General features: G+C 32.9%; 1 protein-coding gene across 2 annotated transcripts in view; it reads right to left on the reverse strand.

Moving 5' to 3' along the window:
- Positions 1-11,941: 11,941 nt before the first annotated feature.
- The window catches only part of LOC114326250 (juvenile hormone acid O-methyltransferase-like), a 164,392-nt gene continuing 164,097 nt past the window's right edge, over positions 11,942-12,236 (reverse strand). For both annotated transcript variants that reach the window (XM_050642604.1, XM_050642603.1), the window contains exon 3: positions 11,942-12,169. In XM_050642604.1, coding sequence (XP_050498561.1) covers positions 11,988-12,169 — 182 coding nt within the window. In that variant the 3' untranslated portion in view covers positions 11,942-11,987. The remainder of the gene's footprint in view (positions 12,170-12,236) is intronic.

A 12,236-nucleotide genomic window follows, 5' to 3' on the forward strand; every position in this document is an offset into this window, starting at 1 on the left:
AATATTTTTTTCAGTTCATGGCCCAAATCTAAATCTTATTTGTTCTGTTTTTATGATATACAGATAAATAAGTATGACGTGTTATCTTTAAACACAATTATATACAACGAGAAAAAACACAAAATTTTATATGGTTTTTATATTATTTATTTAGAGTATGGCGTAAATGAACAATATAATTATAAATGATTATAACGTATAGTCTAGGCGCCAGAGGGGTCACCGTGTCCTTTTCAATTCTGATGGACAAACTCAACGGTTTCTCATGGATTTTTGGCTGCTGATTACGAATTTCGAGGGTGGATTTCGATGCGAGTGGTCAATAAATTGTTAAATAAAATTTAATTGTTTATAAGGCTCTGGCTCATAAACTAAAAGAAATAAAGAAAAATGTTTAAAATAAAATTTGTTCCTTAATAAATCACAAAGAAAAAAAAACGTTTACTAAACTGAAATCCAAGAATTAGAACTGAAGACATTGTACAATTAGTGCACAATGCAAATTGCAAATTGCAAAATAAGTATTTTTCGAAGCTTTATCGATCTTAACGCGGATTTTACGCATGTAAATGAGCCTTAGGATGTCTCATTTTAAAGCTTAGTTAATAGGATTCCAAATAAAGTTTGTTAAATTACGTTATCTTCATTTGTTTTTAAAGTTATACCCGTTTGAAGTTATAATTTTCTTTAAAAAATTGTACATTAATTTGTTTATAAGAGTTTCAAGCATTAAGCTTATGAATATGTTTGTAAGTTTATATTTGGCCAAGATATCGATATTTTAATGTCTAGAAGATCAGATTTAGTACCACCAAGTATCTGTAAAAATTGCTCTAAGAACTTATGCAGATGTAAAAAAACTCATATTCCCTGTATATCTCGATGCAGATGCATGAAAGAAAATATTTGTAAAAATAGTATTAATATATAATATCAACTTATTTTTTAGTTCATCATCATTCTCTTTGCCTTATCCCTATGCGGGGTCGGCTTCCCTAATTGCATTTCTCCACACAATTCTATCTTGGGTCATATCAATGTTAATCCCCTTTGCCAACATGTCTTGCCTTATCGTCGTCTCCCCCCAGGTCTTCTTTGGTCTTCCTCTCCTACTCCTTCCAGGAATCTGCGCTTCAGCTATTCTTCGTATTGGGTGATTAACGTCTCGACGTTGAACATGACCAAACCATCTTAACCTATGCTCTCTCATTTTGGCATCAGTTGGTGCCACACCTAGACTTCCCCTAATATACTCATTTCTAATTTTATCCTTCTTTGTCACTCCACTCATCCACCTAAGCATTCTCATTTTCGCCATATACATGCGTTGTTCCTCTTTCTTTTTCACTGCCCAACCTACATTTCCGTACGTCATAGCCGGTCTTATCGCTGTTTTATAGAATTTTCCCTTCAGCTTCATTGGATTTTTTCTGTCACACAACACACTACTCGTTTCTTTCCACTTATCCATCCAGCCCTAATTCTACTGCATGCATCTCCATCTATTTCTCCATTACTCTGTAATACAATCACAATCATTTCACCTTCCAAAGATACCATTTTATTTGTAGTAACTCCATCTTTAAATGAACATTCCAAATACTCTGTTTTTGTCCTACTAAGTTTTAAACCTTTTTCCTCCAGAGCTCGTCTCCACTGTTCCAGTTTTTGTTCTAAGTCTCTTTCCCTGTTTCCTACTAACACTACATCATCAGCATACATTAAGCACCATGGAATGCTACCCTGTAGTTTCGCTGTTATCTGGTCCAAAACTAATGAGAATAAATAAGGACCTACCGAGCCTTACTGCAAACCTACTTTCACCTGAAATTTATCAGTCTCTCCCACACCTGTCCTAACACTAGTCCTTACTCCCTCATACATATCTCTCACAATCTTTACATATTCGCCAGGGACTCCTTTTTTATTGAGTGCCCACCACAGAATCGCTCGAGGAACTCTATCATATGCTTTCTCAAGATCAATGAATACCATATGAGCGTGGGTCTCTTTATTCCTGTATGTTTTTCATCAGTTGCCTTACAATGAAAATTGCATCTGTTATTGATCTGCTCTGCATAAAGCATTATTTTTTAATTATATATCTGAAATATTAGTTTCTAATGTTTTTTTTCCCATTTAGTACAAAAAATAGAAGACAAAATACCTAAATAGAATGAAAGGTGATACGAGGTACAGTACGATGATTTAATTATATGAATTATATGATAAAATTTTATTAGGACCTTCAAAAATGAAAAATGAAGATAACGTATTAGTCTGGGCTGATTATCAGAGAATAGGCCATTTTTGAGAAAAGTTATTTATCAGCAATTTTATTGCTGGAATCGAATCTTATGATTCTATATATTAATAATATAGGTATGCAAAGTCCGCGGATAGTGTGCTACTTTTTTTTATAAACAAAATGGCGCCCGAAAATCGTGTTTTTTTTTCAATTTTTGCTCTTTAACTCCAAAGATTTTAACTGTACACCAAAAACACTTAAATAAAAATTCACTGCAATTAAATTCTGCATAGAGACGTGTTTTTTCCGATTTACTTCGACGAAAACTTTCCCCGGAAAAAGTGGGTTTTTCCAACAAAATCTTTGATTTTCAACTAAACTTTTAGATAAGTAATTGTTAATAAATAATTAAATAACTTGGTAACGTAAAAGCCCTTTTCATATAGATTATAATTCCAGAAGCCGATGGAAATTGAATGAACAGTTTAGCAACAATTGAATTGTTAATTAAACATTTACGGTCGCTATAATAACGACAATAATTAGATGCATAAGAATAACTATGATTTTTTCATAAAAAGACACTATACCTATCTAATGTACTTTATAGAATTGAAATTGGACTATTTAAGCGGCCTCAGGAATATTTTAAAATTATAAACAATTTTTTGGCTTATAAACAAATAGAATATCTCGGGAAATATTAAACTAAATTAAATTGTAAAGACGGTATTCGAACAATAGCGGCAGGACGCTTCTTTTAAAAGAAAAAACGTTTAATTATGATGAGTAGTTCCTGAGATATAACCGGTCAAAGTAAACCGGAATTTACGGCAAAGATATAAACAATAGGATCAGAATATTTAAACCATCACCTTTTTATTTTTGTTCTATTTCTCCACACCAATTTTCATATCCTTAAAATACTAATAACATATATTATTATAATAAAAACTATCGATAATACGTGTGAAAATTACCAAAAATAGCAAAATTCCAATCAAAAATTAGGTTGGAGAAAATGTAACCCTCAAAGTTCAAAATCGGTATACGTTAAAAAAATGCATTTTCTCGGCTTCCCATGGAGCAATTTCCTTCATTCTTTTTTTGTTCTCAAGTAACTCGAGTAGAGCCATCGAACTAACGCATTATTAAATGTCAAGCTTGCTTTTGTTTTGTTATAATAAATTAATTTATTTATTATAACACAAAATTTTAATTTGTTTAAATAAAAATTGTTTAAATAATTATATAGCTTTCAAATGAGAATATTTATGTTTTTAACTTTAAAAGGTACACTTGTAGTAAATTTATCTAAAAAAAGCCTACAACTGGAAAAAAATATGTAGTTTTCTGTTCTTATAAAAAAATTAATCTATTACAACAAAAGAAAAGCAAGTTTGACATTTAGTAATACGTTAGTTTGATGGCTCTACTCGAGTTATTCGGGAACAAAAAAAGAATGAAGGAAATTACTCCATGGGAAGCCGAGAAAATGCATTTTTTTTAACGTATACCGATTTTGAACTTTGAGGGTTACATTTGCTCCAACTTAATTTTTGATTGGAATTTTGCTATTTTTGGCAATTTTCACACGTATTATCGATAGTTTTTATTATAATAATATATGTTATAAGTATTTTAAAAATATGAAAATTGGTGTGGAGAAAGAGGACAAAAATAAAAAGGTGATGGTTTGAAAATTATGATCCTATTGTTTACATATTTGCCGTAAATTCCGGACAACTTTGACCGGTTGTATCTCAGGAACCACTCGTCATAATTAAACGTTTTTTTCTTTTAAAAGAGGTGTTCTGTCGCTGTTTTTTGAATACCGTTTTCACAATTTAATTTAATTTAATATTTCCCGAGATCTTCTATTTGTTTATAAGCCAAAACATTGTTTATAATTTTAAAATATTCCTGAGGCCGTTTAAATAGTCCAATTTCAATTCTGTAAAGTACATCAGATAGGTATAGTGTCTTTTTATAAAAAATCATAGTTATTCTTATGCATCATAATTATTGTCGTTATTATAGTGACCGTAAATTTTTAATTAACAATTCAATTGTTGCTAAACTGTTCATTCAATTTCTATCGGCTTCTGGAATTATAATTTATACGAAAAGGGCTTTTACATTACCAAGTTATTTAATTATTGATTAACAATTACTTATCTAAAAGTTAAGTTGAAAATTAAAGATTTTGTTGGAAAAACCAGCTTTTTCCGGGGAAAGTTTTCGTTGAAGTAAATCGGAAAAACACGTCTCTATGCAGAATTTAATTGCGGTGAATTTTTATTTGAGTGTTTTTGGTGTAAAGTTAAAATCTTTGGAGTTATAGAGCAAAAATTGAAAAAAACACGATTTTCGGGCGCCATTTTGTTTATAACAAAAGTAGCACACTATCTGCGGACTTTGCATACCTATATTATTAATATATACAATAATAAGATTCGATTCCAGCAATAAAATTGCTGGTAAATAACTTTTCCTTGTATTTTGCTAATTAGCCCAGAGTATATTATATACATAGAAATTATAATTTGCATCGCTAAGTAGCGCGTGAACCTTTACGCTGTCAGCCGATCGTGCGCCTCAGAGCGCGCTATTAAAATATCGATAGCTTGACCAAAAATAGACTTACAAACATATTCATAAGCGTAAATTTTTCCGTTTGAGTTCTTCTATCATAATTGTTAATTAAAGTATAAATGTTTATAGCTCAAATTTGATTGAAACCCTTATAAACAAATTAATGTACAATTTTTTAAGAAAATTATAACTTCAAACGGGTATAACTTAAAAACAAATAAAGATAAAGTAATGTAACAAACATTGTTTGGAATCCTATTAATTAAGCTTTAAAATGAGACCTTCTAAGGCTCATTTGCATGCGTAGAAGCCGAGTTACGATCGATAAAGATTCGAAAAATACTTATTTGGCAATTTGCATTGTGCACTAATTTTACAATATCTTGAGTTCTAATTATTGGATTTAAGTTTAGTAAACGTTTTTTTTTTTCGTTTTTTATTAAGGAACAAATTTTATTTGAAACATTTTTTTTATCTCTTTTAGTTTATGAGCCAGAGCCTTATAGACAATTAAATTGTTTATAACAATTCTTTGACCACTCAGATGGAAATCCAAAGATCAGCAGACAAAAATCCATAAGAAACCGTTGAGTTTGTCCATCAGAATTGAAAAGGACACGATGACCTCTATTTGGGACCTAGGCTAGTATTACAACCACAAACGCTTTGTTTACATGGGCGGTTTGCCAACGTTTGACGCCGCGGTTTACCTGAAAAAACCCAACCGCCGCGGTTCAAGTTTAACATAGAAACAAATGCAACCGCTCAACATCGTACACATGCAACCTTTCCGTCGTGAAATCGCGGCGGTTGTAAGTTTACTAGGGGAGGAATGAGACCGCCAGTCAATTGCTCTCATGTGTACGAACCTCGGCGGTTGGGTTTTTCAGGTAAACCGCGGCGTCAAACGTTGGCAAACCGCCCATGTAAACAAGCTGAAATATTATTATATACGAAAACAAATAATATAGATCAAAACATAAAGCAATGTTGAAAATATCTACAATAGGGAACTTGCACATTATTGTTTTATTAATTAATAATCTTCATTTTCGTTTAAAAATAATATGTAATTCATTTTTCATAAAATTTATTTTTTTGAACTGTTTTTACTATAAAATTAAAATAATTAAAATAAAAATGGGTAAGTTATCATACTGTCTTTTAAAATAACCTTCTTCGGTCATTTAAAAAAAATTGTCCACTCAAATATTATGAAATATATAGTTCACAGCCACTTTCTAAAGATTTATAAAATTGAGATACTGCATCAAATGTTTACAAGTAAACAAACAAAAGGGGGTAGAGCTGCAGGACCAGATGAAATTCCTGTAGAATTGTTGAAATTTATAGACGACGACACACTTGAAATAATGGTGAACCTCTTTAACACAATTTATAGAACAGGCATCATACCAAAGAAATGGCTCTCCTTTACTTTTGTCACAATCCCGAAGACGAATAACGCCAGAGAGTGTTCAGACCACAAAACTATATCATTAATGAGCCACACAACTGACACCATTGTAAAGTTTTGTAACTTTAATAATACAGAGCCATTAGAAATTCGTAATTAGATCAAGCCTTGGAATAACCTCTTCTTGCTTGCCTTCGAATAAGCTTTGGTGTTTGTACTCCTGATCTGCAGAAAAACTACAGGACGGTTGGTAGCTTTAATATCACATACAAGTATTGTAGTACATGATACATGGTATATAGGGGCAGGGCCCACTTGTGAGCCCTTCAGACAGACCTCCTACGGGGGGTCCATTGTATCACCCCTATCTTACGGACCAGGTCCTTAAGAACCTGGTCTTGGGCTTTCCTGGGATCCAGGGACTCTCTGGGCCGATGATAGGATGCCAGGATTTATAGTATGAGAAAACAACTGTAAACATGAAAATCTCTAAACAGGGACATTTTGGCCGGTGAGCATACTGATCACCAGGGAGCATCTTCTACGATCCAGAAGAAGCAGTTGGGCTGTAAGACTTTTGGATGGCCCCACTATGTGGAGCCTAGCCCGTCTCAAACCTCCACAACTGGCCCAGAAATCCTGGAGCCTCCGCAGAAGAACTGGCGTTCGTTGCATTTCACACATGTGTGTCCAGGTATCCATACTAACCTAACCCTGTTGGTCAGCTTAGAGCCGATCTTGAGCTCTTCCAAAGCCCTTCACTAGTAAGGTGACATGAAGCACTACAAGCTTTTCTATAGCTCTATTTTCAGGAAATAGCACAAGGGTGATTTAATACCCTTATGCTGACGTGGAGGGATTATGCAGAGTCCTCCGATAAAGTAAAATGGCAGCATCTATAGGCAGTAGTAGAGGAGATGGAGGACATAACATCACTTCATTTAGCAGATAAAACGAAAATAATAAGCGCACATTAAAAAACAAACACATATTTCACATATTTCTGGCGAACAGAGCAGCAGGATGTCTCAACAACATAATCTGGAGAAACAAATACCTCACAATGGAAACGAAAACCAGGATATATAAATCAACAATAATACCGATAATGACGTACACAGCGGAAACAAGATCAGATACGGCGAAAACACAAACACTGCTGGCAACAGCAGAAATCAAAGTCTTACGAAAAATAACAAACCAAACTTTAAGAGACACAGTAAGAAGTGAGGAAATACGAGCGAGATGTGGTATAGAAGAAATAAACATGTGGACCAAAAGAAGAAAAATAGAATGGAATTAACACATAGAAAGAATGACAGAAAATAGAATAGTACGAGTAGCAAGAGACAAATCGCAAAATGGAAGATCATTAGGACGGCCGAGGAAAATATGGTCAGGCAATGTCAATTGAGGCTAAAAACCGAAGTAAAACAGGCATTAAACCTATTTATAAAGTAGGAAGAAGAAGAAGAAGAAACACATATTTCAATAATATTACTGACCAGGAGCCGGTGCCAGACAGGACTGCATAATATTTCCAATTCTAATGTTGAATAGGTTGCATGTGAGAGTTCATTTTAAATGAATGAAGTAAAAGACAGACGTACTCTCAATCATTTATTGTAACTTCCGACGACCGGTTTCGCTCTCTAAAGTATGCAGAGCATCTTCAGATCAACGGTTACCAGTCACTAAATGCTACAAATAAAAAGCCAGAGTTAGAACAATGTCTGGTTGTATAAGATGCTAAAGATCCATAAGATCAAGCCAATGTTGAACAACATACATAAAAGTAGTGAAAATAGCAGACAAATACACGGGGGCGGTAACAAACGTCCCCAAGTTTACAAACACATGCAGATGTATGCCGTCTATAATCATGCAATTATAACGTGTCGTACTTACATTCGGATACAAGGAGCTACAACCTCAGTATTCATTAACATGATGTTTTTGCTTAAGTTATGCTAACGGGATATGGTGGAATAGACGGAGAATGTTACAAAGGTAAACAAGTTTATGGGATTTGGGAATTCTTGAGGGTGAAGAGATAGTTGTTGAAAGACAACCAACAAATCTGTGCCTGTTATTATGTTTATGAAGTAAACTACAGTGAATGTCATATACAATTTTTTAAAATGTGATGGTTTTAAATATTTTTATTTCTATTTATTAAATGGAATGTAGTGAAATGGGAGTGACTGTAACCAGTACTGGAAGGGAAGGAAAAGAAATAGATAAAAGATTATTGAAGGGAAGTCGAGTTGTGGGTGCCTTAAACACGATATTAAAAGCAAAAAATGTATCAATAAACGCGAAAATCAGAATGTATGAAACGATAATACGGCCCACAGTGTTGTATGCGAGCGAAACGTGGGTAATTAATCAACAAGAGGAGAAGAAGATGCAGATATGGGAAAGGAAGGTCCTGAGAAAAATTTTTGGAGGTATACAGATAGCGGAGAAAACCTGGAGGAGACGAACAAATGAAGAAGTAATGAGGATGGATTTGGAAGAAATCGGGGTGAAGGACTGGAGAAAGAGTGCAGAGGACCGAAAAGAATGGAGAAATATTATCCAGAATTTAGAAGCCGTAGGCCTATAAGGTTATAAGTAGCGATGTTATATATACAGGGTGTGGCAAATAAAGGGTCTATTAGAAATATCTCGAGAACTAAAGTCAACAGAATCATGAAAATTGGAATAAAGGGGTTTTGAAGGAGGATCTATTAAATGAAAATATTTTCATCTCTTTGCAACTTCCGGTTATACCGGAAGTTGCTTATAACTTCGTTTTTAAAATGGGACACCCTGTATATTTTTACAGTTTTGGAGTGTATTCGATGTCATCTTTCTTAAAGTATGAGGTTTTGTAATATTATACAGGGTATTTTAAAAGGTAATTACGTTTTTTTATTAATTTCGTAACAAAATTAACATCCTGTAGAATTGTAGTAGTTTGACATCTAAAACTCTACTTACGTTCAAATGATTTTTAATATACTCTACTTTTGTTACGAATCATTAGTATAGCTAAATTTTTAATTTTAGTATACAGGGTTGGTCGAAACTCGGAATGAGTATTTTCTGAGTTTTCTTAAATGGAACACCCTGTATTTTAGTATTGTAATGAAATGATATTTTATGGTACTTTTTTATTTCTTAAGCATTCCCTATACCTAACTGCTTTAATTTTTGCTTAATTGTTAATCGCACCAACAATCTTTAACTACGTAGGTATTTTGATAGATAAACCATTATTGGTAATTTTAAGGACCAGTCTGGATTAATATGTATATATTTCTGAAAAATTATTTGGGATTGAGTATTTTCACGACCAACCTAATAAAATTTTACGTATTTTTTGGTGCAATTAATGTTTAGCTTGAATCACCAATAACTCACACATTAAAGCAGTTAGGTATAGGGAATGCTTAAGAAATAAAAAAGTACCATAAAATATCATTTCATTACAATACTAAAATACAGGGTGTTCTATTTAAGAAAACTCAAAAAATACTCATTCTGAGTTTCGACCAACCCTGTATACTAAAATTAAAAATTTAGCTATACTGATGATTCTTAACAATAGTAGAGTATATTAAAAATCATTTGAACGTAAGTAGAGTTTTAGATGTCAAACTACTACAATTCTACAGGGTGTTAATTTTGCTACGAAATTAATAAAAAAACGTAATTATCTTTTAATATACCCTGTATAATATTACAAAACCTCATATTTTAAGAAAGAAGACATCGAAGAGAATCCAAAAATGTAAAAATATACAGGGTGCCCCATTTAAAAAATCGAAGTTATAAGCAACTTCCGGTATAACCGGAAGTTGCAAAGAGATGAAAATATTTTCATTTAATAGATCATCCTTCAAAAACCCTTTATTCCAATTTTCATGATTCTGTTGCCTTTAGTTCTCGAGATATTTCTAATAGGCCAGTTATCTGCCTCACCCTATAATATATTTATTAAAAGATTTTGTTTTTATTTATATTTATTAAAAGATTTCTATTTACTAGTGTATGTGTTAGTGTAAGATTGACAACGTTTGGAAGCGTTGGAACTGTTGACCTGAAGATGCTCTGCATACTTTAGAGAGCGAAACCGGTCGTCGGAAGTTACAATAAATGATTGAGAGTACGTCTGTCTTTTACTTCATTCATTTCCAATTCTCTTTAAGATTCAGAGAGCTGGTGATCTTGATAGTAGACCTTGAGCACCTTGGATCCAGTTGTGCTGAATGCTGTTAATGCCGTGCGACACTTTGGGGGAAGTCCTCGATTACGATAAGCATCGTGTCTAAGTCTCGATTCTAAAATTTTCTTAGACCATCTTCTATCTCTGACTCTGATAACATCGATACAGATAACAGAACAGATAAAAGAATCGTGTTATTACACTAGAAATCTGACGCAGGTTTGTCAAAATGATAATGACTATTTCTCTATGTTGCCTAATCAGTTATTTAGTTATAATATGTTCGATTTCTTGTTAAAAGTAAAAAATTTTAGTAGTTCCAATATGACACAAAATCTAGGCATAGGTTAAAAAAGTATATTTGAAGAAAGTGTATTTTTTTGTTCTTCTTAATGGCAGTACAGGCTCGTTTTTTTTTAATATTGCATTTAGTTCTAGAGTAATTTCCCAATACTAACATATTTCTCAAATTGGACTCTGTACCGCCATTCGTTGCTATAATAGGAATATGTGTGCCAAATATCTCGACAAAATATTCAAAACTAAAGCCGCAATCTTGGAAGGCGTTTTTCGTTTTGATGGCGCGCTACTGTAGCCTCTTAATCAAAATTAATTCATAATATTAGATTAAAACAAGACATACGTAATTTATGACCCGGAAAGCTTTGATGAAAATAATTGTGAATAGAAAAAAAAACCAATACAGAAGTAAAAACTTCGAGATGTATTCTGGTATAAAATCGTTTATTTAAAACTATAAAATGTCATCGATTGCAGAACGTTTTCGTTCTAAACAGAACATCTTCAGTGCATCCTGCCGAGTATTTTGAAACTAGCACACCGTAAATAGTGTTAACATCATCATATATGGTTTACATAATGTAATATGTGAAAATGTTATGACTACAAGTCGATGTTAATGGATAAAGTGGAACACATGCTAAAAGGGTGCCATGGTTCCCTGCTCGAAGATATTCAATGGGCACAGACCAACTGAGTTGGTCTGTGCCCATTGAATTGGCAAGTACCTAGTATCTTCGAGCAGGGAACCATGGCACCCTTTTAGCATGTGTTCCACTTTATCCATTAACATCGACTTGTAGTCATAACATTTTAACATATTACATTATGTAAACCATATATGATGATGTTAACACTATTTACGGTGTGCTAGTTTCAAAATACTCGGCAGGATGCACGGAAGATGTTCTGTTTAGAACGAAAACGTTCTGCAATCGATGACATTTTATAGTTTTAAATAAACGATTTTATACCAGAATACATCTCGAAGTTTTTACTTCTGTATTGGTTTTTTTAAACTATGGTATACAGCCAATTATTGGGATTTTCCCATTGAATTGTGAATAGCTCGTTATCTTACTTTGACTTTTGGAGTCTACGATTTCAATATTTTGGAAATAGTTTGTAAGAGTTTTGATTTAAAATAATTACGCAAGTAGAAATTCAATTTTTTAAATTTTTCATTGCCTTTATTTATTATTGTAAGTTTTTTATCAGTCTTTGTTTAGCACACCAACAATTAAATTCACATTGACGTATGGTATTTGTTGTCCATCTCTTTCCATAAAGAATACATGACCAGTACTTTCGACTTCCTTATGGTAATCCCTTAGATATTCATCCCTTTGGTCTTCAGGTATCCTTGGCAGCACATTATTAACTGCAGTGTATATAGCTGAAAAAACACTATTTTTAATAAAATTGTTACGTTTGTTATTGTTTTCCATTATAGTATGGTATAA

This window comes from Diabrotica virgifera, chromosome 2, assembly GCF_917563875.1.
Source record: "Diabrotica virgifera virgifera chromosome 2, PGI_DIABVI_V3a".
Taxonomy (NCBI): Eukaryota; Metazoa; Arthropoda; class Insecta; order Coleoptera; family Chrysomelidae; genus Diabrotica; species Diabrotica virgifera.